The sequence below is a fragment of the Chiloscyllium plagiosum genome, chromosome 7, assembly GCF_004010195.1.
Source record: "Chiloscyllium plagiosum isolate BGI_BamShark_2017 chromosome 7, ASM401019v2, whole genome shotgun sequence".
In the NCBI taxonomy this organism is placed as follows: Eukaryota; Metazoa; Chordata; class Chondrichthyes; order Orectolobiformes; family Hemiscylliidae; genus Chiloscyllium; species Chiloscyllium plagiosum.
Window position 1 is genome coordinate 35153393 of NC_057716.1, and position 25108 is coordinate 35178500.

A 25108-nucleotide genomic window follows, 5' to 3' on the forward strand; every position below is an offset into this window, starting at 1 on the left:
GTTAGATTGGCAGAGGTAGCCATTGGGACCAATTCAGGACAATTTTCTAGAACAGTATGTTGTGAATCCAACCAGGGATCAGGCTATTTTGGATTTAGTCATATGTAATAGGGCAGGTTGAATAAATTATCTCAGAGTAAAAGATCCCCTTGGTAACAATAACCATAAAATGGTAGAAGTTGGAATTCAGTTTGAGAGTAAGGAATTTGGATTGGAAACGACTACGCTGTTTAAATAAGGGTAATTACACAGGAATGAGGGTGGACCTGGCTGGAGACGACTGGGAAAGGATTTTAACAACAAAGAGGGTTGATGTACAATGGCATACATTTAAGAAAATAGTTCATGGCTCACAGAGCAAATATATCCCAGTGTGAAAGAATGATTCTAGAAAGGGGATACACACGGCTAACCAGGAAAGTTAAGGGTAGCATCGAATTGGAAGAAGAAAAACATATAATGAATATCATTCATACAAGGATTGGTGATAAATCAGATGATTGGGAATGTTTGAAAAACCAGCCAAGAAAATAATCAGTGAGAAAATAAACTTTGAGGGTTAACAAGCAAGTAATATAAAAACATATAATAAAAGCAAATTATATAAAAAAAGGGCCAAAATGAAAAAAGGGCTTCTTGGAAAATGTTTATTCTTATTCACTGGTGGGACATGGGTGTCTATTGACTGTCCCTATTTGGAACTAAGACATCTTACGGTCTGTCACTATATATTTCTGAAATTTATATTTTTAGATCATCATCAACCATCTTCACGATTGGCTCCTAATTTCAAATATTGCTGTAATAGAATGCTGAAGACATGATTTCTTGGGTGAAGCACCACTGCCCATATGATATGTTCTGAATGATGGTCCATATCTTAACTTATGTAACACATACCACAATAAACAGATTCTTATTGAGACAGATATTTTCAAGTTTATTATTGACAATAGTTATGTATTGTTACAGCATGGGTTATGTGCCTACTGGTATCATTGTACATTGCATATATCTAACTGACTGAATGCAGAACACTGACTCCTTTGTACAGAGAACATTTGTAGGAAAGGCTGGTATCTTAATAGTGGAACATTACATCTCATGATGTTACATAATCATGTTAAAGATACACTGACTGTCTGATTTGGAATCTAGGCAATAATAAAGCAGCCAATCAGTAGTGAATAAGGTGTGGCTCCATACTTTACCTCATAATCACCATCATTCAATGAGTCAAATAAGACTGCACAAACATTTTGCAGACCTTGGCTAATGGGTGAGATGAATTTGACTTGACAGTTTTAAGCAATACAATAGGAATGGCATGGAAATCAGCATGACTATATATACCCGGAAACCTGGAAGGGCTAACACCAAAAGGAATCACTGACAATCATACATTACAGAAGAGGCCCTTCGGCTCATTGAGTTTATATGACAAAAACACACTACTAATTACACTTGTCCCACTTTCCTGTACTATGCCCACAGTCTTGAATGTTATGACATGTCAAGTGCTCAAATGTTGTGAGGTTTCCTACCTCAACTACCCTCCCAGACGGTCTATTCTAGACTCCCACCACACTCTGTGAGAAAGATTTTCCTCAAATTCCCTCTAAACCTGTTCTCACTTTAAAATTATGTTCCCTCGCTCTTGACACCTCAATTATGGAGGTCGCCTGTTTTCTATTCACACTGTCCATATCCTTAATAATCTTATACACCTTTATCAACCTTCTCTGCTTTAAACAAAACAACCTAACCTTATCCAGCTGTCTTCATTCTCCATCCTGGTGAATCTCCAGTGCAATCAAATCCTTCCTATTGTGTGGTGATCAGAACTGCACACAGTAATTTAGTGTGGCCTAACCAAAGACTTGTAAAGCTGCAACATAACCTCCCTGCTCTTATAATCTATGCTTCAACTGATAAAGGCAGGATTCTGTGAAGCCACTGTGGCTCAGTGGTTAGCACTGCTGCTTCACAGCGCCAGGGACCCAGGTTTGATTCCAGTCTTGGGTGACTGTCTGTGTGGAGTTTGCACGTTGTCTGCATGGGTTTCCTCTTGGTGCCCTGGTTTCCTCCCACAAGCAAAAAATGTGCAGGTCAGGTGAATTGGCCATGCTAAATTGCCCATAGTGTTAGGTGCATTAGTAAGGGGTAGGTGGATGGGTCTGGGTGGGATACTCTTTGGAGGGTCAGTGTGGACTTGTTGGGCCAAATGGCCTGTTTCCATACTGTAGGGAATCTAATCTAACCTCTCATCAGCCTTTGATGTTGATATTGAAAAATGATCAATTCCTAACATAGAAGGTGGCACAAATCTGATCTATATTTCAGAGCCCAACTCAAGAGTATGTCACAATGTCGGTTAACTCAGTCAAAAGTCAGGTATGTACAAGTTATCCAGAATCATGTGAGCACAGCAGCTATCTTTCACTCCCTATTTGCAAATATTTTGTATATCCAAGGTAATGTTTCCATTAACAGGAGCATATGTATGTTATTTGGCACAAGGAAAAGTACCCAGCAAGAAGACAAGATAATTAGAAAATGTCTGTCCCATAATTTCTCATCATTCATTCACTTCAAGGGAAGGATTTGGACTTAAGTTATGCTTAACTGAAAACAAAACAAAAAATGCTCAAAATCACAGCTGGCCAGGCAGCATCCAATGGAGAAAGAGCAAGCTAATGGTTTGAGTTTAAATAACTTCAGCAGAGCTGATGTGAAGTGTGGAGAGAGCAGCATTTATGTCACAGTTGGGGGGTGGGGGGGGGGAGGGGTTGGTTGTGGTCTGGAGTGCCGGCAGGGGGAGGTGAAAGGACATGGATAGTTCAGATTAAGCATTCGGAAAGTGGGAATGGCAGAACAATGGTGTGTCTAACTGCCAGACTGGAAATGACAGATAATCCCACTGGACTGGGGGGAGGGGAGAGAGGACATGGTGACAGAGAATACAACATTTAAAAGGCATCTGGATGGGCACATGAATAAGAAGAGTTTAGATGGATTTGGGCCAAGTGCTGGTAAATGGGACTAAATTAGGTTAGGACATCTGTTCGGCATGAACGAATTGGACCAAAGGGTCTGTTTCCATGCTGTACATTTCTATGAGTGTGGTGCTGGAAAAGCAGAGCCGGTCAGGCAGCATCCGAGGAGCAGGAGGTAGATGAAGTTCGGGGTGAAGGTGATAGGTCAGAGAGAAGGGTGGAGCGGATCGGTGGAAAGGAAGATGGACAGGTAGACAGTTCTGACCTATCACCTTCACCCCTACCTTCATCTACCTATCGCATTCCCAGCTACCTTCCCTCTAGCACCACCACCCCACCCCCCCTTATCTCTCAGACCCCTTGGGCCACCCCTTCATTCCTGATGAAGGGCTTATACTCAAAACGTTGATTCTCTGGCTCCTCAGATGCTGGCTGTTCTTGTCCAGCGCCACACTTTTCGACTCTAATCTCCAGCATCTGCAGTCCTCACTTTCTCCCAGTACATCTCTGTGACTCGAAGTAAAGCTAAAAGGGAAGAAATGGGAGTGGGTTCACTATCTGAAGGTTCTGAACTCAATATTAACTCCAGAAGGTTGTAATGTGCCTCGTCTAAAACCTTGCTGGCATGTAACACAGCCAACTTCTGAATCTTTGACAGGACTCAAAGACAGAAAAGGCCCCTTGCGCTGTAACATTGTGTGAAGCCCGGTTTGCTATCCTTACGGAAATTGCAAATCTCAGAAAATCAGCTATAATGAGAAAAGTCAGGCCCATGCAAACGTTGATTGGGAAATTTATGGAGGCTTGAAAATTTGCTATACAAAGTGCAGCAATGCCTTCCTAGTTAGCAGCTAGAAAATTCAGGGCCCAGGAAACTATTGAAGGCAGGTATGAACCTTTTAATAACCAGACTCAAGCCTCAAATGGAGACATTGTGGGAACAGCCTTATCTAATTCAATGAATCTGTCATGTGCTGAATATTTATCTCCCTACTCTCAGCGAAACCCATTTGAAATGGAAAACGAACAGAAAATAAACTTTGAGTTTTGTCTGTCATACAGATGTCCAAATGCAGGATGTATTTGCTAAGGTGCTAATCAAATTTATTTTCTGAAAGCCATTCATACAATCACAAACACGTATACACCACTATTTTAACCATCCTTATACACTCTTAAACACCACCCTTACAAAAGGCAATGGTCAGGAAATCCAAACCCTGACCACAATTGTGGTCATATATTCAAGTGGCAGTCTTTTCTGTACAGGATAACTATAAGTGGTGGCTCCTGAGAATCTAACATTTAGAGAACCATGACTTCCTCAGTTGCAAATAACTAACAACTCCTTCCTCGAGCGATTGAGGGATAAACCAAAGTGATATGCACAGGAAATTTATCATCAAGAGGCTAATTGAGAGCAATATTTGCCTCAAAATGTTTCTATAACACTGAATTTTCTGGAGGCTAGATTTCACTTCCAGTCAACACATTCATCATCTTTCAAGGGTTACATAGAGTGCAGAGAAGACCTATACAGATGATCCCAATAATGTGTGGGTGTTCCCATCAGAAAAGGAATAACAGGCAGAGAAAGCGGAGGAGTGACCTCACTGAGGTCTTTCAAATGATGGGGGATTTTGATTGAGGGGACACAGAGTGAGCATTTCCTCTCACCTGGAAGAGAGAGGAAATTAGAGGCCGTCAATACAAGACAGTCACCAGAAAATGCAATCAGGAATTCAGCAACAATTCCTTAATTCAGTGAGAGGAGAAAACTGGAAATCGCTACCGCACTGAACGTTTAAACTAAACAGAGAAGTGCATTTAAGGGGAAGCTAAACAAACAAAAGACAGACCAGGAAACAAAGCACCGGCAAATTTAGATGAGAAACATGGCAGCAGGCTGGAGTGAAGTACAGACACCAAAATAGGCTGGATGGGCCGAATGGCCTGATCCTGTGTCATAAATCCAAGGTAATTCAATGTAGAGACATATCTATCATTGGTGGCCTTTTTAATGCTGTTACCTAGTGGATATTTGATTAACATCATACCTTTTGATGCTCTCAATGTGCTCATTAATCTGATGTCAAAGTGACAATCACAGCTGGCAGAAAGTCTGTTATACATTGTTGGGAAATATTCCACAATATGTCAGTGTGCAAAACCATCAAATACTATTGTCACTCCTCTCCAAAATTGCTCAGTTTAGACAGAGGGCCTAATTGGCTTCTCTTACCCTTGATTTTTGAGGCTATTATGTCGGTCACAAAACAATATTGATGTTCAGGTGTTCCCAGCAGCACAAATGTAACATGAGTGATGCAGGATTGCATTTGCAAGTGATTTTCCCATTCCCTCTATTACCCATGATGTAATTGTTACAGGTACATCACAAGTCAAGTCCTTTCATGGTACAACATTTTGGAACGTAAAGTGCGTGTAAAATGGCCAGCACAAAATTCTTCATTTCAGCCTTGCTCTGCCTAATGCTGACAGTCACCGTATTTGCAAGAAAACATTTGGAAACTGGCGGCAAACATACTAGAAAATGCTGAAGAGGCGAACAGAAAAACTGAACAAGAGGCTTCAGTGGAAATATAAGTTGAAGAATGGGTTAGTGAGCAGAGCTGTCACGCCCTGGGAGAATCAAAGAGAGATGGAGTTGCTAAATTTGCGGCATGCTGGCACAGTGGTTAGCACTGCTGCCTCACATGCCAGAGACCCGGGTTCAATTCCCACCTCAGGCAACTGTCTGTGTAGAATTTGCAAATTCTCCCGTGTCTGCGTGGGTTTCCTCCCACAGTACAAAAAAAATGTGCGGATTAGGTGAATTCGCCATGCTAAATTGCCCATAGTGTTAGGTGAAGGGGTAAACATAGGTGGATGGGTTGCTATTTGGAGGGTCGGTGTGGACTTGTTGGGACGAAGGGCCTGTTTCCACACTGTAAGTAATCTAAAACAAAATTTAAAAAATTTATAGGGGTGGCACAGTGGTTAGCACTGCTGCCTCGCAGCAGCAGAGACCTGGGTTCAATTCCCGCCTCAGGTGACTGACTGTGTGGAGTTTGCACATTCTCCCTGTGTCTGCGTGGGTTTCCTCCCACAGTCCAAAAATGTGCAGGTTAGGTGAATTGACCACGCTAAATTGCCCGTAGTTTTAGGTGCATTAGACAGAGGGAAATGGGCCTGGGTGGGTTGCGCTTCGGCGGGTTGGTGTGGACTTGTTCGGCCGAAGGGTCTGTTTCCACACTGTAAGTAATCTAATTAATCTATCTAATCTAAATTCAAGCCAACGCCTGGTGATACACCAGATTCATGAAAGGGCACCAATTCCTTATTCCTGAAATGTCGATTTTCCTGCTCCTCAGATGATGCCTGACCTGCTGTGCTTTCCCAGCAACACACTCTTGACTCTGATCTCCAGTCCTCACTTTCTCCACCGTTTCATGCTCTGTCAGTAAGCAACATTTTTAAAAATTCACTTATGGGACATGGGCATCACTGGCTGGCCAGCATTTGTTGCCCACCCTTAAGCTGACTTTGAACTGAGTAGCTTGCTAGGTCATTTCAGAAGGCAAGGTAGGGTTGGCAGATTTCCTTCCCTGAAGGACATTAGTGAACCAGGGATTTTTCTGACAGTTGGCAATAGTTTCATGGTCATCAGTAGATTCTTAATTCCAGCTATTATTGAATTCAAATTTGATCATTTGCCATGGCAGGATTCAAACCCAGGTACCCAGGTCATTTGTTGAATTTCTGAATGAATAGTCTAACATTAACACCACTATGCCATCCATCTCCCCTAATCTACAGTCCACTACAGATTTTATTTTGCCTGCCATCTGAACCTGATGATAAAATCATCAGATTCCATCATTTTGTTACCTAACATTGAGAGGATGTATAGTGGTTTGCAATGATGTCAATGAACTTCAAAATGCCAGTAAACAGGAGCATAGCCAACACTGGTGAAATAAACTGTCCCTCTGAAAAGTGGCTACAAGAGGCTTGGTCCAAACGACTTCCATCCTGTTTGACGATGGCACAAAATTTAAAGTCAATTCACTTTGAATACTTCTAAGGGGAGTTTTGGAAAGATGTCATTGCACATTCCATGACAATGTCTGAATGAAGGCAATTGCAAGGAGAGGATCAGAGTGTGGAATTTGAGATGAGAAGGTCAGTCCAAAGAGAAAGGCTTGCTTGATTGGGACATGTTCAAATGCTAACTTGTCATGATGTGGCAGCAACTGATGTGGTCATTACTCCTGGTGATTCTGAAGGGCTGTTCATCTCTTGGAGGTGTGTGCAAATAAATCTCTCAAGGACAATATCTGAAAAATTCGAAATGATTGACGTTAGAAGGTGAACAAACATTCACTCAGGTGGAAATATGTGAGCATCTTCACTCGCAAGGGTGGTTCAATGGTTAGCACTGCTGCCTCACAGTGCCAGGTACCCGGGTTCTATTCCAGCCTGTCTGCGTGGAGTTTGCACATTCTCCCCGTGGCTGCGTGGGTTTCCTCCGGATGCTGCGGTTTCCTTCCACAGTCCAAAAATGTGCAGGTTTGATGAATTTGCCAATGCCAAATTACCCTTGGTGTTCAGGGGAAGTGTAGAGTATTAGGGTAGGAGAATAGGTCTGGGTGGGATACTCTTCGGAGGGTCGGTGTGGACTTGTTGGGCCGAAGGGCCTGTTTCACACTGTAAGGATTCCATAAAAATATTGTGTTCATGGGCTGCAGATTGTGCAAGGATCTTGATTTGAACATTGTCTAAAAGCCATTTGGAAATCCATTTTGAAAAGCAAATATTTTTGACATTTACTTGTGGACTAACAATACTGAAGTTATTGCTGATGATGACGAAGATTCTTACAATCGTGTCACTAGGTAAATGGAACAAATTGTTCAAAGTCCACCTTAATCGGCATCTCTGCATTTCCCATAGCTAATCCACCCTCTAGACTCTGTGGGGCAATTTAGCATGGCCACTCCACCTAACCTGCACAGCTTTGCATTATGGGAGGAAACCAGTGCACCCAGCAGAAACCCACATAGACACTGGGAGAATGTGCACACTCCACACAGTCACCCAAAGCTGGAATTGAACCTGCGTCCCTGGCACTGTGAGGCACCAGTGCTCACAACCGTGCCACTGTGCTGCTGACTCCACCACGCTTGGGATGTACTGACTAAGTTTTGATATGCATTCTTGGATGGGACTTGGGTGTTGCTGTCAAGGCTGGCATTTGTTGCCTATCCCTGATTGGCCCTGAACTGACTAGTTTTGAATGGGCTGAGAACCAATCATGTTCCTGTGAGACTGCAGTCACAAGTATGCCAGATTAAGTAAGGATGGCAGATTTCAAGGTCGGAGAGGGGAGGTGGTCAGGGGTCAAGATGGGATGCTCTTTGGAGAGTTGCTGTAGACTCGGAGGGCTGAATGGCCTGCTTCCACACTGTAGGGATTCTAAGATTCTTACCCCTTTTACCTTAAACCTATTTCCTCTAGTAATTGGTTTTTCTACCCTGGGAAACAAACTCCAACTATCCATTCTATCCATAATTTTGTAAACTTCTATCGGATTGCCCCGCACCCTTTGAAGTTCAAATGAAAATGAATCAAGCTTGTCTAATGTCCACATAGGCACTACCCTCCAAACCAGGCAATGTCTGAGCAAACTGTTTCTGTACCCTCTCCAGTGCCTCCACTTCATTCTGCTAATGTGGCAACCAGAATTGCACACAATATTCCAAATGTGGCCTAACTAAAGTTCTATACAGCTGCAATATGACTTGCCAATTTTTGTAGTCTACACCCAGACTGATGATGGCAAACATGTGACAAGCCTTCTTGACTGCCTTATCCACTTGTGTTGCCACTTTCAGGGAACTATGGACCTGTACACCAAGATCTCATGGTATGTTGATGCCAGTAAGGGTCCAGTATCTACTGTATGCTTACCTCCTGCATTAGATCTTTTAAAATGCATCACTTTGCATTTCATGAATTATTTCAGAATTAGGAAGCATGTTCTTGCAAAAGAGAGTGCAGAAGGAGCTCAGACAGGATCGAGAGGTGACTGCTGTGGTTCAACATTGTAAGAAGTAGCTCAACTGTGCAGAGGTATAGCACAGTTGAAACAATGCACTGCTTGAGGACTCCAGTTTTAAATGTCTTTACCGACCTGTACTTATGAATGAAGTGGCACTTGGGAAACCTTACACACCACCTATCGTTAGCCATTAACAGTCCCATTAACAGCTATTCACCCTCCTAGCCAGATCATTATTCATTCCTCTGTCTATCCAACTGTTTTTCTCTCTTTGGGCTCTATCTCCACCTATTGTTTACTCCTTCACCCTCACTCCACCCTACTTCTGCATATAAACCGACATTTTCCTAGCTACCATTACATCTGAGGAAAGATCGCTCGACCCAAAACATTAACTCTGATTTCCCGCCACAGATGCTGCTGCATCTGCTGAGCTTGTCCAGCAATTTCTATTTTTGTCTCTGATTTACAGCATCCACAGTCCTTTCCGTTTTCCCTCAGTCACTTGGCACACAATGATCCAACTAAGGAATATGTACACAGCAGACCATTTCCCACATTGTTAGAAGGTATAAATTGTCAGGTATCTTACTATGTTTAGTGTTCTACTAGCAAAGTGGGCAATTCGGAGTTTATGAACACATTTACCAGTTTTCATTGTCAGAGTTTGAGCTTGATAGTTTGGGCACTACTCGGGTATTGTCTGATGAATCGTCCCAGTGTCCATATGGGGAAGATAGTTCGGTAGGAGGTATAACTAATTGCACAGGTTTTATTGAATACACCAGCAATGTTCTCCTGTAGGAAAATCAAAACAGGACAGTAAAATGACAAGTTCTCGGTCAGGGAAAAACATTTAAACACAAAAGTAATGCTCACAGATCTCTATTCAACATTGATCAATTATTAAGATACAGAAACAGATTCCGAAGAATCTTGCAATAAAAATACCAGTTATAATGGGAAATCTTAATTAACACAGAGATCTGGAGAAACAACACTGCTGTAGTTTCAAAAGTAGAAAATGTCTTGAAAGTACTTGAGGTAATTTTCTGGAATTATATATTCTTAAAGTACCCAGAAGACAAGTCATTTTAGCTTTAATTATAAGCAATGAGTTTAAATTCATCAATATTTTAACAGCAGGGGATCAGCTCATTGACAGTGAGCAATATACAATAGAACCCGATGTGAGACTGGAGGGAGAGGAGCACAAGTCACGAAACATGGTTTTAAATTTAAACAAGGCTAACTTTGGAACGATAAGGCAACAATTGATTGCAACAGATTGAACAGAACTATTGAATGATAAAACTATGGGTGAACAATGAGAGTTTGGAAAGAGTGGTTCTTAATGGTCTGGTTGAGTAGATAAATAGGGATAGATATTATAGGAGGGAGGTCTTCAGATATGTGGAGCATTGGGATACCTTCTGGGGAAGGTGGGACCTGTACAAGGAAGACAGGTTGCACCCAATCTGGAGGGACACCAAGATCCTGGGCAGGAGGTTTGCTAGAGCTCTTCGGGAGGCCGGAGCTCAGGATCAGAGGATGGGATAGTTGGTGAACAGGCAAATACAGTGTGCAGAGAGTCTGTGAGGAAGGATAAACAGTTGATAGGGCAAAATTGCAGTCAGTTTGATGGGTTGAAGTATGTCTATTTTGAGTTGAAAAGTGTGGCACTGGAAAAGCACAGCAAGTCAGGCAGCATCTGAACAGCAGGGGAATTGACATTTCGGGCAGAAGCCCTTCATCAGACTTACGTCCAAAATGTCGATTCTCCTGCTCATATGCTGCCTGCCTGATCTGCTGTGCTTTTCCAGCACCACACTTTTCGACTCTGATCTCCAGCATCTGCAGTCCTCACTTTCTCCTGTGTCTATTTTAACAAGAAGTGTCAGGAATAAGGGTGATGAACTTAGAGCGTGGATCAGTACTTGGAGCTATGATGTTGTAGCCATTATGGAGACTTGGATATCATGGGGGCAGGAATAGTTGTTGGATGTTCTGGGGTTTAGATGTTACAAAATAGATAGATATGGAGGGAGGGAGGGCATTGCTAATCAGGGATAGTGTAACAGCTCCAGAAAGGGAGATCGTCGAGGAGGGTTTCACTGAGTCATTATGGGTAGAAGTCAGAAACAGGAAAGGAGGAGTCATTTTACTGGGTATTTTCTATCTATCTCCGATAGCAACAGGGACACAGAGGAGCAGATTGGGAGGCAGATTTTGGAAAGTTGCTGAAGTAACAGGGTTGTTATCATGGGTGACTTTAACTTTCCTAATATTGATTGGAACCCCCTTAGTGCAAATAGTTTGGATGGAACAGACTTTGTCAGATGTGTCCAGGAAGGATTCCTGACTCAATGTGCAGATAGGTCAACTAGAGAGGAGGCCATATTGGATTTGGTGCTTGGCAAAGAACCAGGTCAGGTGTCAGATCTCTCGATGGGAGAAGGACCAAATCCAATAATTTGCCCACATAAGGCTGAATGGTCTGCAATTCCCAGGTTTGCCCCTATTCCCTTTCTTGAACATTTACCACCCTCCAATCATCTGGTACTATTCCAGCAGACAGTGAGGACGCAAAGATCATCGTCAAAGGTGCAGCAATCTCTTCTCTCGCTTCCCATAGTAACCTTAGGTATATTCTGTCTGGCCCAGGGGACTTCTCTATCCTCATGTTTTTCAAACTTTCCAGCACATCCTCCTTCCTAACATCAACCTGTCTGAGCATATCAGCCTGTTTCACACAGTCCTCACAAACAACAACTGAAGCAAAGTATTCATTAAGGACCTCCCCTACTTCCTCGGACTCCAGGCACAAGATCCCACCACTATCCCTGATTGGCCCTACCCTCAGTCTGGACATCCTCTTGTTCCTCACAAGTGTAGAGCGCCTTAGGGTTTTCTTTAATCCTACCTGCCAAAGCTTATTCATGCTTCCTTCTAGCTCTTCGAAGTCCATTCTTCAGTTCCTTCCTAGCCACCTTGTAAATGTCTAGAGCCCTGTCTGATCCTTGTTTCCTCATCTTAAGTAAGCTTCCTTCTTCCTCTTGACTAGGTTTTCCACATCTCTTGTAATCCAAGGTTCCTTCACCCTACCATCCCTTCATTGTCTCAGTGGGACAGACCTATCCAGCACTCACAGTAAGTGCTCCCTGAACAACCTCCACATTTCTGTCGTGCATTTCCCTGAGAATATCTGTTCCCAATTTATGCTCCACTGTTCCTGCCTAATGGCATTGTAAATTCCCCCACCCCCAATTAAATACTCTCCCATACCATCTGCTCTTATCCCTCTCCATAACGATAGTAAAGGCCAGGGAATGGACTGGAGGACATGTCTTATGAAGAAAAGTTGAGGGAACTAGGGCTTTTCTCATTGGAGCGAAGAAGGATGAGAGCTGACTTGATAGAGGTGTACAAGATGACGAGAGGCATAAATAGAGTGGATAGTCATAGACTTTTTTCCAGAGCAGAAATGGCTGTCATGAGGAGACATAATTTTAATGTGGTTGGAGGAAGGCTTAACGGAGATTTCAGAGGCAGGTTTTTTACACAGAGTGTGGTGGGTGAGTGGAATACATTGCCAGCGGTGGTAGTAGAGTCAGATACATTAGGGGCTTTTAAGCCACTCTTGGATAGGCACATGGATAATAGTTAATTGTAGGCTATGTAGGTTCGTTGATCTTAGAGTAGGATAAAAAGTCAGCACAACGTTGAGGGCCGAAGGGCCTGTACTGTTCTATGTTCTGTAGTCAAGCAACTTGAAGCTTATGCAATTAATAGAGAAACAATTTTATTGTTAGTCATTGTTGGCAAGACTCAATGGCATGCACATAAATAGCTCACAGCCAATAAGTTAAAACCCACATTGGTGAGGCCTCTTCTGGAATACTGTGTCTAGTTCTGGTCACCCAGTTATAGGAAGGATTATTATCAAGCTGGAGAGGGTTCAGAAGGAATTTACCAGGATGGTGCTGAGTACAGAAGGTTTGAGTTATAAAGAAAGGCTGGATAGACTAGGAGGTTGAAAGGCTACCAGACAGAAGTTAATAATGAGATTCATAGACAGGGTAGGTAGTTGTCTTTCCTCTAGGATGGGGGATTTCAAGACTAGGAGGCACACTTTTAAGGTGACAGGAGAGAGATTTTAAAAAGACATAAGAGGCAATTTTTTTTTTTTTTACAAAGAGGGTGGTTCGTGTGTGGAATGGACTTCCTGAGTAAGTGGTGGATGCTGGTACAATTACAATATTTAAAAGACATTTGGGTAGATACATGAACAGGAAAGATTTGGAGGGACACGGGCCAGGTGGAACTAGTTTCATTTGGGATTATGTTCGGCATGGACTGGTTCGACTGAAGGGTCTGTTTCCATGCTGTCTGACTCTATGACACGTCAAACTATTGTTCATCAAAATTTTTTTTTGTGCATGTTTAAATATAGGTCAGTATTCTGTAATGATACAACAGGAGATCACATGAAAGGCAAAACCTGAAGCAAACAGATAGGTAGTCACTCACCTGAGGCCAATCCCCATTTGGCAACTGCTTTGCCATTAGGAGTTCAATCCCTCGCTCAATTGCCCGTGTGCCAGGGTACCTTACAGAACACAGCAACAAAAAGGAGGGGAAATACAAAGGTTGTCAAACAAAGGCAAAATATAATTGCCATTCAGCTCAGCCAAAACAATGCACATAATGGATTATCAAAACAGCTGCTTTGCAAAGACATCAATACATTAATTCTTACTCAAGAGTTTTGGCATTGCACTGTGAAAATAAAAGTCTCATTTTATACAGTTGCAAAGAGATGCTTGGTGCACTGTGTAATTATTTTAAGTATTGAAGCTGAAGGGAGAAAAGATGCAAATAAGATTAACAATCTCATTATACATTAAGGTATTAACTTTTAATATGTGGTCAGCTGACTAGAATGCTTTGAAATTTGGCTTCAAGTAGTGATAAAGCACTGTCTATCCAGACTGAAGGGCATGAGGCAAATCCCATCTCTCAGCATCCCTACCATTACAGCAGATACTTCCAACCTTTCACCATCCCAAACTGTTAACTACATAGGGAGTTCAAGAAGGCTGAATTAATTACTGACACAAGTTTGGAACGGTTCTAAAGGCAGTAACTGCTGACTGAGAAATCAAATGCATAGCTGTGCCATTACATGAACTAGTAATGATATTGTGGGACTTCACTTCCTCAAAAATCAATTGGTAAAGGGAAAGCAGGGGGAGGAATTGCGGCACAGTGGCTAGCACTGCTGTCTCACAGTGCCAGGGACCCAGGTTCAATTCCACGCTTGGGTGACTGTCTGTGTGGAGTTTGCACAGTCTCCCTGTAACTGCATGGGCTTTTGCCAAGTGCTCTAGTTTCCTCCCACAGTCCAAAGATGTGCATGTTAAATGGATTGGCCGAGCTAATTTACCCGCATAGTGTTCAGGGATGTGTAAGTTAGGTGCGTTAGCCACAGGAAATGCAAGGTTACAGGGATAGGGTAGAGGAATGGGACTGGTGGGATGCTCTTTAAAGGGTTGGTGTGAACCAAGTGGGCTAAATGGCCTGTTTCTGCAGTGTAGGAATTCTACGTTTGAAACGCTTTCAGGAGAATTCCCTTAAACATGTTTTTAGTCTAACTTGGAGTGAAGGATCACTGGGCTTGATGCTGGGGAACAAGGGGGCACCAAGTCACCATGGGAGAACATTTGGATCAGAGTGATCACCAGATCATAAACTTTACATTATTAATGATACCATAAAATTTCGATTAGTAATGATCATTGTATTGAAAAGTTTAGATTAATAAAAATAATCAAGGAGAAACTGTAATCACCCAGCATCTGGAGAGATTAGAGTTAATTAAGGAGAGTTAACATGGATCTGTAATAGATTAAGTGAATTACTGAAGAAGTAACAGAGAAAGTTGAAGAAGGGAATTCGATCATTCAATCAAACGTGGAGCGGTAACAAACAGTGAGGACAACATCAATAGTCTGGAATAGGACACTAAAAGATGAGCAAAATGAACAAATGGAATTTAACACAGAAAAGTGATGCATTTGGCAGAAAGGATAAAGGGAAACACAGAATATAGAATATTGCATTGCAGTACAGGCCCTTTGGCCCTCGATGTTGCACCAACCTGTGGAACCAATCTGAGGCCCATCTAACCTACACTTTTCCATTCTCGTCCAAATGCCTATCTGATGACCATTTAAATGCCCTTAAAGTTGGTGAGTCTACTACTGTTGCAGGTAGTGTATTCCATGCCCCTACTACTCTCTGAGTAAAGAAACTAGCTCTGACATCTATCCTATATCTATCACCCCTCAATTTAAAACTATGTCCCCTCATGCTAGCCATCACCTTCTGAGGAAAAAGGCTCTCACTGTCCTCCCTATCAAACCCAATGATTATCTTATATGTCTCAATTATGTCACCTCGCAACCTTCTCTCGAACAAAAACAGCCTTGTAAGACCTTCCCTCCATACCAGGCAACATCCTAGTAAATCTCCTCTGAATCCTTTCCAAAGCTTCCACATCCTTCCTATAATGCGGTGACCAGACTGCTAGCAGTACTCCAAGTGCAGCCGCACCAGAGTTTTGTACAGCTGCAGCATGACCTCATCGTTCCAAAACTCAATCCCTCTTTCAATAAAAGCTAACACACCGCGTGCCTTCTTAACAACCCTATCAACCTGGGTGGCAACTTTCAAAGATCTATGTAAATGGACACAAACATTTCTCTGCTCATCTACTATCAAGAATCTTACCATTAGCCCAGTACTCTGTATTGCTGTTATTCCTTCCAAAGTGAATTACCTCACACTTTTCTGCATTAAACTCCATTTGCAGCTTACCTATGTCTCTCTATAACCTACAATGTCCTTCATCACTATCTACAACTCTACCGACCTTAGTGTCATCTGCATATTTACTAACCCATCATTCTATGCCCTCATCCAGGTCATTTACACAAACAACAGTGGACCCAAAACAGATCCTTGCAGTACCCCACTAGTAACTGAGTTCCAGGATGAATATTTCCCATCAATTACCAATGTCTGACTTCTTTCAGCTAGCCAATTTCTGATCCAAACTGCTAAATCACCCTCAATCCCATGCCTCCGTATTTTGTGCAATAGCCTACCATGGGAAACGCCTTACTGAAATCCAAATACACCCTCACCCATCTGTTTGGTCACCTTCTCAAAGAACCCTAAGGTTTGTGAGGAACGATCTACCCTTCACAAAACTGTGCTGACTATCCCTAATCAACTTATTCCTCTCTAGATGATTACAAATACTATCTCTTATAATACTTTCCAACAGCCTCCCTACAACTGAAGTAAGGCACACAGGTCTACAAATTTCCAGGGTTGTCTCTACTCCTCTTCTTGAACAAGGGAACATTTGCTATCCTCCAGTCTTCTGGCACTATTTCTGTAGATAATGATGACATAAAGATGAAAGCCAAAGGCTCTGGAATCTCCTTCCTGGCCTCCCAGAGAATCCTTGGATAAATCCCATCTGGCCCAGGGGACTTACCTTTTTTTTTTACACTTTCCAGAATTGCTACCACCTCCTTCTTGTACACCTCAACCTCATCTAGTCTAGTAGCCTATATCTCTGTATTCTCCTCCACCACATTGTCTTTTTCTAGTGTCAACACTGATGAAAAATATTCATTTACTGCTTCTCAATTATAGGTGAAACAGCTCAGATCTGAAGAAGGGTCCCTGGAATTAAAACGTTAACTCTTGCTTTCTCTCCACAGATGCTGCCAGATCTGCTGAGGTTCTCCAGCATTTTCTGGTTCTGTTTCAGGCTTAAAGAGTGTGCTTCAAAGGAAGGACCTAGGATGTATATGCATAGAATTTTATAGATTGTTGGACATAGTAATTAACAAAACATTTGGGATCTTGGGCTTCATTGACTGGGATATTGAGTACAAAAGCAGGGAGGTTATTCTGAATCTTTATAAAGCACAGTGGAGCCCCAAATAGATCACTGTGTTCAGTTTCAGCCACCACACCCTGAGAGGTGCAGGGGATATTGACCAGATTGGATTAGGGAGATCATTTATAAGACTAAGCTGAAGAAAATGTAGTTAGTCTCCAAAGAGAAAAGGAGGCAGAAGGGAGACTTTTTGATAGAAGCCTTCTGGAGTTTGGTGGGTGGGTGGATGGAGGGGGGAGAAGAGCTGTGAGAAATAATTCTCATGTAGCACCCATTAAGAATCTGGAACTACCTACTATGCGGGGGGTATAAGTGGAGACAATCAATGATTTCAAAATGGAATTAGATGGGGAAATCCCAATTTCCCATTCTATCTCCATAGCCTGAAAGGTTTTTCCCTCTCAGGTTATGCGGATAGAATGCGAAATTGGGATTAACTGGCTCAGACTGCAAGTAGCCAGCATGGAATGAAGGGTCTGAATACCTTCCTCCTGTACTATGATGACTCTATTACTGGCTCATTCCCATAAATAACAGGATATTATGGAGTACGCTTCTGATGAAAGAAGGCACAAGTTGTTTTTATAAATAAATGCAACAACAAGCTCCATCCTTACCTGGCAGCCATTAATCCTAATACTGCCCAACATGTATTGTGAACTTGGGACTTTGCGCTTTGCACGTATTTTCTTTGCTCGCACGATTCAAAGTCTTCACCCCACCCTCCATCTTCCATCTGTTTGGACAGTAGGAACTCACAGGCACGGGTCACTGCTCTGCATGCAGCACTAGGTACAAAACAAAGCAAATGTGGACATAATTTACGAGGGAAATCAGGGAATTACACACAATGGGATTTCTGATAATATTAGCTGTCAAAATGCCAGATGGAACTAATCATGCATTATCTATGCAGTTATTTTTAACTGGAAATATCTGGAATAGGGAGCAACAATCCTGTTTGTCACCATAAGTCTTGATCATGAGATTAGCAATCGTTAGATTGAATAAAGGGGCAGGTTCATGGACCTAAGTGGTTTCTGTGTTCACGGAGTGGTATAGTGGTAATGGCTGTAGCCTCGTAATCTTGAGTTAATGCTCTGGAGACATATCATGGTAGCTGGCGGAATTTAAGTTCAATATATATGAAATTGAAAGTTAGTCACAGTGATGGTGGCCATGACAACTTGCGTTCACTGTCACCACGATCTTGAGGGAAGGAAATCTATCATTCTCACCCAGTCTGGCCAACATATGACTCAACCGAAATGATTTTTTTGTGCTGTATGACAAATTACACAGGACTTCCTGCAGAGAAACCAACAGGGTATTTGGCTCAAGCTAGTCCATTCCAGGATAAGTGAGGTAAAAATGAATGTCTAAAAAGTGCTGGATCTCTAACAGCAAACAACGAGATTGTGCTGATGCTCAGCCACTGTAAACAATATAAAATGGGGCCAGTGTAACCTGAAAGATAGAAACATAGACGACAGGAGCAGGAGACTGCTACTCGGCCCTTCTAGCTTGCTCTGCCATTCATCACGATCATGGCTGACTGTCAATAGCCTAATCTGGCTTTCTTCCCATAACCTTTGATCCCTTCACCCAAGTGTTATATTTAGCTGCCTTTTGAATACATTCAATGTTTTGGCATCAACTTTTTCCTGCTGTGCTGACTTCCACAGGCTCATCACTCTTTGGGTGAAGAAATGTTTCCTCATCTCGGTCCTAAGTGTTCTACCCCTCAGACTGTGATCCCTGGTTCTGGATACAGCCACCATCAGAAATATCCTCCATGCATCTACCCATCTAGTCCTGTTAGAATTTTATAAGTCTCTATGAAGTCCCCCTTCAATTGTTTGAACTCCAGTGAAACAATCCTAACCTAGTCAACCTATCCTCATATGTCAGTCCCGCCTGGTAAACCTCCGCTACAATCTCTCTTGAGAGAGAGAGAGAGCATTCTTCCTCAGAAAAGGAGACCAAAACTGCACACAATATTCTAGGTGTGACCTCTCTAAGGGCCTGTATAACTGCAATAATACGTCCCTGCTCCTGTACTCAAAACCTGCATGTTTACCTCCAGCAACTGGTACACAAAGACACCCAGGTCCTGCTGCACATTCCCCTCTCCTAATTTACAGCCTTTCAGGTAGAAATCTGATCACTAGTTTTTGCTCCCAAAGCGAATAACCCCACATTTATCCAAATTATACTGCATCTGCCACTGATTTGCCCAGTCACCCAACCTGTCCATAACACGCTGAAGGATCTCTGCATTCTCAGCAAAGTTCGTCCTCCCGCTCAATTTGGTATCATCTGAAGAATAGATATGAAGAATGTATCTTGCATTCCCTAGGAACTGAGTCTGGTGAAAAAGATTCTTGCTTGAAATCAATACAGTTGCATTGCAGCTTACGTGGCAATAATTTAATGTGCTTGTAAAATTCGCCATTTGGAGATGACAGTTTCAATGCATTTGTAAAAGGGCAATTATAAGTTTGCAGCTTCATAAGAATAAAAGAACAGGTCATATATTACCCTAATTCATGAACTCAATTTGGAGTGACAACGTGTGTGATACCTTGCTGAATATTTTTTGAAAATCCAAATATACTACATCTACTGGCTTCCCTTTATCTGCTCTGCTAGACTTGATTTCAAAAATGTCAACAGATTTGTCAAACACCTTTTCTTTTTCATTAACTCATGCTGATTCTGTTCAGACAGATGATTTTCAATGTATTTATTATCATATCCTTCATAATTAATGGCTACTAGTTTCTCTGCCACTGACATCAGGCTAGCTGGCCCTTTAATCCCTGCACTCGCATTCTCCTCTAGAAAGTCAAGTCTACCTTGTAATCCATGGGGAGCTGTTAGGCAATTCTAAACCCCTCTATACTGTATCTTTACGAATACCCATTTCTATAAGTCCTGACTTTCATTAGACCAGTAACTTGCCACCATTTTCAACATGAGAGATGCGTTCATTTAATGTCTCCCATCTCCCTATTATTATTTCTGCAGTCTCAACATAAACAAAGCACATGAATTAGGAGCGCGAGCAGGCGACTGGCCCCCTTGAACCTGATCTGGCATTCGATAAAGTCATGACTGAACTGTTTATTTTAATTCATTCACTCACAGGATGTGGGCATTGCTGGCTGGCTAGCAATTATTACCCAACCCTAGGTGCTCTTCAGAAGATAGTGGTGACCTGCCTCCTTGAACTGTTGCAATCCACGTGCTGTCGTTTGACCCAAAATGCTGTTAGGGAGGAAATTCCAGGATTATGTTCCAGCAACACTGACGGAATAGCGATATATTTCCAAGTCAGGACAGTAAGTCATTAAGATGGAAAGTGATGTAGTTGATTCTCAGAGTAGGCTATGGTATGAGGCACAAGCTGCCTACGATAATTTGGGAATTACTTAAACACATAATAGTGATGAGGCAATGACAAACATTTAAAGAGTAAACAGTCTATTATAGGAATGCAGAGTATATTGTACTTCAGAGGATTATTATGAAGTATATTATACTTCACAGCAGCTCAGGAATTATATTCACTCACCCTTTCTGATACGTGTGTCCCATGCAGGCAAAAGCTTCCAGACCAAACCAGGTTCCATACGTAAAGCATACACCCCAGCTCCTGTGAAAAGAAAGGTGGAACATATACTTTAAGTCATACAACTGTACAGCATGGAAACACACCCTTTGGTCCAATGTGTCATGCAAATAGATATCTTAAATTAATCTACTTCCATTTGCTAGCACTTGGCCCATATCCCTCCAAACCCTTCCTATTCATATACCCATCCAGATGCTTTTTAAATGTTGTAATTGAACTAGACTTTATCACTTCCTCTGGCAGCTCATTCCATACACACACCACACTCTGTGTGAAAACGTTGCCCCATAGGTCCTTTTTAAATATTTCCCCTCTCGCCTTAAACTTATGCCCTCTAGTGTTGGACTGCTCTACCCTGGGGAAAAGATCTTGGCTATTCACCCTTTCTATGCCACTCATGATTTAATAAACTTCTATAAGGTTACTGCTCAGCCTCCAACGCTCCAGGGAAAACAACCCCAGCCTATTCAACCTCTCCCTCTAGCTCAACCTTCCAACTTTGGCAACATTCTTGTAAATCTTTTCTGAACCCTTTCAAGTTTCACAACATTCCTCCACTAGCATGGAGACCAGAATTGAAAGCAGTATTCTAAAAGTGGCCTAAACAATGTCCTATACAGCTGCAACATGACCTTCCAACTCCTATACTCAATGCACCGACCAATAAAGGCAAGCATACCAAAAGCCTTCTTCATTATCCTGTCTATCTGTCACTCCAATTTCATGGAACTATGAGCCTGCACTCCAAGGTCTCTTTGATCAGCAACACTCCCCAGGACCTTACCATTACTTTTCTAAATACTGCCCTGATTTACCTTTCCAAAAGCACCTCACATTTATCGAAATTAAATTCCATATGATCAAGATCTCATTGTACTCTTTGGTCGCCATACTATAGGAAGGATGTGGAGGCACTGGAACGGGTGCAGAGGAGGTTTACCAGGATGTTGCCTGGTATGGAAGGAAGATCGTATGAGGAAAGACTGAGACACTTGGGGCTGTTTTCATTAGAGAAAAGAAGGTTTAGGGGTGACTTGATTGAGGTGTACAAGATGATTAGGGGGTTAGATAGGGTGGACAGTGTGAACCTTTTCCCGCGTATGGAGTCGGGTATTACAAGGGGGCATAGCTTTAAATTAAGGGGGGGTAGATATAGGACTGAAGTTAGGGGTAGGTTCTTCACTCAGCGAGTCGTAAGTTCATGGAATGCCCTGCCAGCAGCAGTGGTGGACTCTCCCTCTTTATGGGCATTTAAGCGGGCATTGGATAGGTATATGGAGGATAGTGGGTTAGTATAGGTTAGGTGGGCTTGGATCGGCGCAACATCGAGGGCCAAAGGGCCTGTACTGCGCTGTATTCTTCTATGTTCTATGTTCTATAAACGTCTTGGTTATCCACGACACCTCCAATTTTGGTGTCATCTGCAAACCGACTAACCACACCTCCTATGTTCACATCCAAATCATTTAAACAAATGCAAAAAGCAGTGCAACTCAGCATCGATACTTTTGGGACACCGCTGGTCACAGGCTTTTAGTCTGAAAAGCAACTTCCAACACCACCCTCTGTCTCCTACCTTTGAGCCAGTTCTGTATTCAAATGGCTAATATCCCTTTCTTCCATGTGATCTAACCTTACTAACTATAGTCTGCAATTTAGAACCTTGTCAAATGCCTTACTGAAGTCCATACAGATCACATCCACCACTCTGCCCTCATCAATCCTCTTTGTTACTTCTTCAAAACCTCAACTAAGTCAGTGAGACATGATTTTCCACGCACAAAGCCATGTTGACCATCCATAATCAGTCCTTACTTTTCCAAACACATGCAAATTCTGTCCCTCAGAATCCCCTCCAACAACTTGACAGTAATAGTTCCCTGGCTTTTCCTTACACCCTTTTTTAAACAGTGGCATGATGTTAGCCAACCTTAGCACCTCACCTCTGGTTATCAATGATACAAATATCTCAGCAAGGGGCCCAACAATCACATCCCTAGCTTCCCACAAAGTTCTAAGGTACACCTGATCAGGTCCTGAAGATTTATCCACTTTTATGCATTTTAAGATATCCAGCACTACTTCCTCTGTAAACGGACATTTTTCATGATGTTGCTATTTATTTTCCCAAGTTCTTTAGCTTCCATATCCATGTCCACAGTAAACACTGATTCAAAATATTCATTTAGTATCGTCCTCATCTCCTGCAATTCCATACATAGCCCTTGCTGATCTTCGAGGGGCCCTATTCCCTCCCCAGTTAACCTTATGTCCTTAATGTATTTGTTGAAACCCTTTACATTCTCCTTATGTAATTTTGCCCTCCTGATTTCCCTCTTAAGTATATTTCTACTGCCTTTATACTCTTCTAGGAGGTTCACGCAATCCCTGCTGTCTACACCTGACATATGCTTCCTTCTTTTTCTTGACCAAAACATTAAGGCATCCGACATTCCCTACACATACCAGCCTTGCCCTTCACCCTAACAGGAGCATATGGTCTCTGGACTCTTGTAACCTCATTTTTGAAGGCTTCCCACTTTCCAGCTGTCCCTTTACCTGTGAAAATCTGCAGCCCCCCCCCCCCCCCCATCAACTTTTTATGGTTCTTGCCTGATACAGCAAAATGGGCCTGCCCCCAATTCAGAACTTCAACTTTTAGATCTGGCGTATGCTTTTCCATCACGATTTTGAAACTAATGGAATTATGACCACTGGCCCTGAAGTGTTCCCCCATTGATACCTCGGTCACCTACCCTGTCTTATTTCCGAAGAGTCGGTCAGATTTTTCTCCACCTCTCGTAGGGACCTCCACATACTGAATCAGAAATTTTTCTTGTACACACTTAAATTCCTCTCCATTTACACCGTTAACTCTATGGCGGTTTATGTTTGGAAAGTTTGTTTACAGGTAAAGAGTCGTTCAGCAAGTGGGAGGCCTTTAAAAGTGAGATAGCTACAGTTCAAGTCGAAATGTTCCTGCGATGGTGAAGGGCAAGGTTGGCAGGAGTAGGGAACCAAGGATGACAAGAGATATTTAAGCTTTGACCAGAGAAAAAGGAGGCATGGCTGAGGTACAGGCAGCTGGGATCAAGGGAATCCCTGGAAGGTTACAGGGAATACAGGAGTTTGCTGAAGAAGGAAATAAGGAGGGCGAAACAGGGGCACGAGATAGACTTGGCTGAGAAGATTAGGGTGAATCCAAAGAGTTACTTTCAGTATATTAAAAGGAAAAAGAATAATGAGAGAGAGAATAGGGCCCCTCAAGGACCAAAGTGGACATGTATGTGCAGGACTCCAGGAGATGGGCAAGGTTCTCGATGAATATTTCTCCTCTGTGTTTACCACGGAGAAAGACATGAAGACTTGGGAAGTTAGTGGTGATATCTTGGGGACAGTCCATATCACAGTAAGGAGGTGTTGGACATATTAGATTAGAATGGATGAAGGTGGATAAATCTCCTGGTCCTGACCAGATATATCCAAGAACCCTGCAACAGGCTAGAGGAGAAATTGCGGATTGCGGGGGCCCTGCCTGATACTCTTGCATCCTTTTTAGCCATGAGCAAGGTCACCAAAGATTGGAGGGTAGCGAATGTTGTGCCCTTATTCAAGAGGGGCCACAAAGAAAAAAACCTGGGAACTATAGACCAGTAAGCTTAACATCTGTGGTAGGTAAGTTACTTGAAAAGATTTTCAGGGATAACATACTCATGCATTTGGAAATACAGGGTTTGATTAGGAATAGTCAGCATGGCTTTGTCCATGGGAGATCATGACTCACAAGTTTGTTAAGATTCCACATGGTAGGTTGCTCTGGAAGGTTAGATCACATGGATTCCAGGGCAAGCTGGCAAACTGGATACATAGTTGACTTGGTGTTAGGAAGCAGAGGGTAATAGTAAAGGATGCTTGTCAGACTGGAGGCCTGTGACTAGTGGAGTGCCTCAGGGGGCGGTGCTGGGCCCATTACTGTTTGTTATCTATGTCAATGATTTTGGATCAGGATGAACAAGGCATGATTAGTAAGTTTGCAGATGACACTAAATAGGTGGTATCGTGATCAGTGAGGAAGGTTGTCAGAAATTGCAGCAGGATCTTGATCAGCTGGGGAAGTGGGCCGAGAAATGGCAAATGGGGTTTAATACAGATGAAAGTGTGAGGTGTTACATTTTGGAAAGTCAAATCAAGGTAGGAGTTTCATGGTGAATGGTAGGGCCATAAGGAGTGTAGTGAACAGAGAGACCTTGGTGTCCAGGTGCACGGTTCTCTGAAAGTGGAGTCACAGGTCGACAGGGCAGTGAAGGTGGCTTTTGGCACACTGGCCTTCATCAGTCAGGGCATTGAGTATAGAAGTTGGGAAGTTATGTTGCAGTTGTACAGGACATTGGTGGGGCCGCGCTTGGAGTACTGTGATCAGTTTTGGTTACCTT

The 25108-nt window shown here is 42.6% G+C and overlaps 1 protein-coding gene across 3 annotated transcripts in view; it reads right to left on the minus strand.

Annotated features, from left to right (window-relative positions):
• Nucleotides 1-3481: 3481 nt before the first annotated feature.
• Nucleotides 3482-25108, minus strand: part of lss (lanosterol synthase (2,3-oxidosqualene-lanosterol cyclase)) — a 100941-nt gene continuing 79314 nt past the window's right edge. Inside the window, exons 19-23 of one of the 3 annotated variants that reach the window (XM_043693429.1) lie at nucleotides 20616-20696; nucleotides 17656-17826; nucleotides 13591-13669; nucleotides 9709-9858; nucleotides 3482-3521 (exon numbers count right to left, since the gene is read on the minus strand). In XM_043693429.1, the coding sequence (XP_043549364.1) occupies nucleotides 9721-9858; nucleotides 13591-13669; nucleotides 17656-17826; nucleotides 20616-20696 (469 nt within the window). In that variant the 3' untranslated portion in view covers nucleotides 3482-3521; nucleotides 9709-9720. Of the gene's footprint in view, nucleotides 3522-6665; nucleotides 7337-9708; nucleotides 9859-13590; nucleotides 13670-17655; nucleotides 17827-20615; nucleotides 20697-25108 lie in introns of those variants that run through there. The other 2 variants (XM_043693428.1, XM_043693430.1) reach the window with 2 other exon arrangements.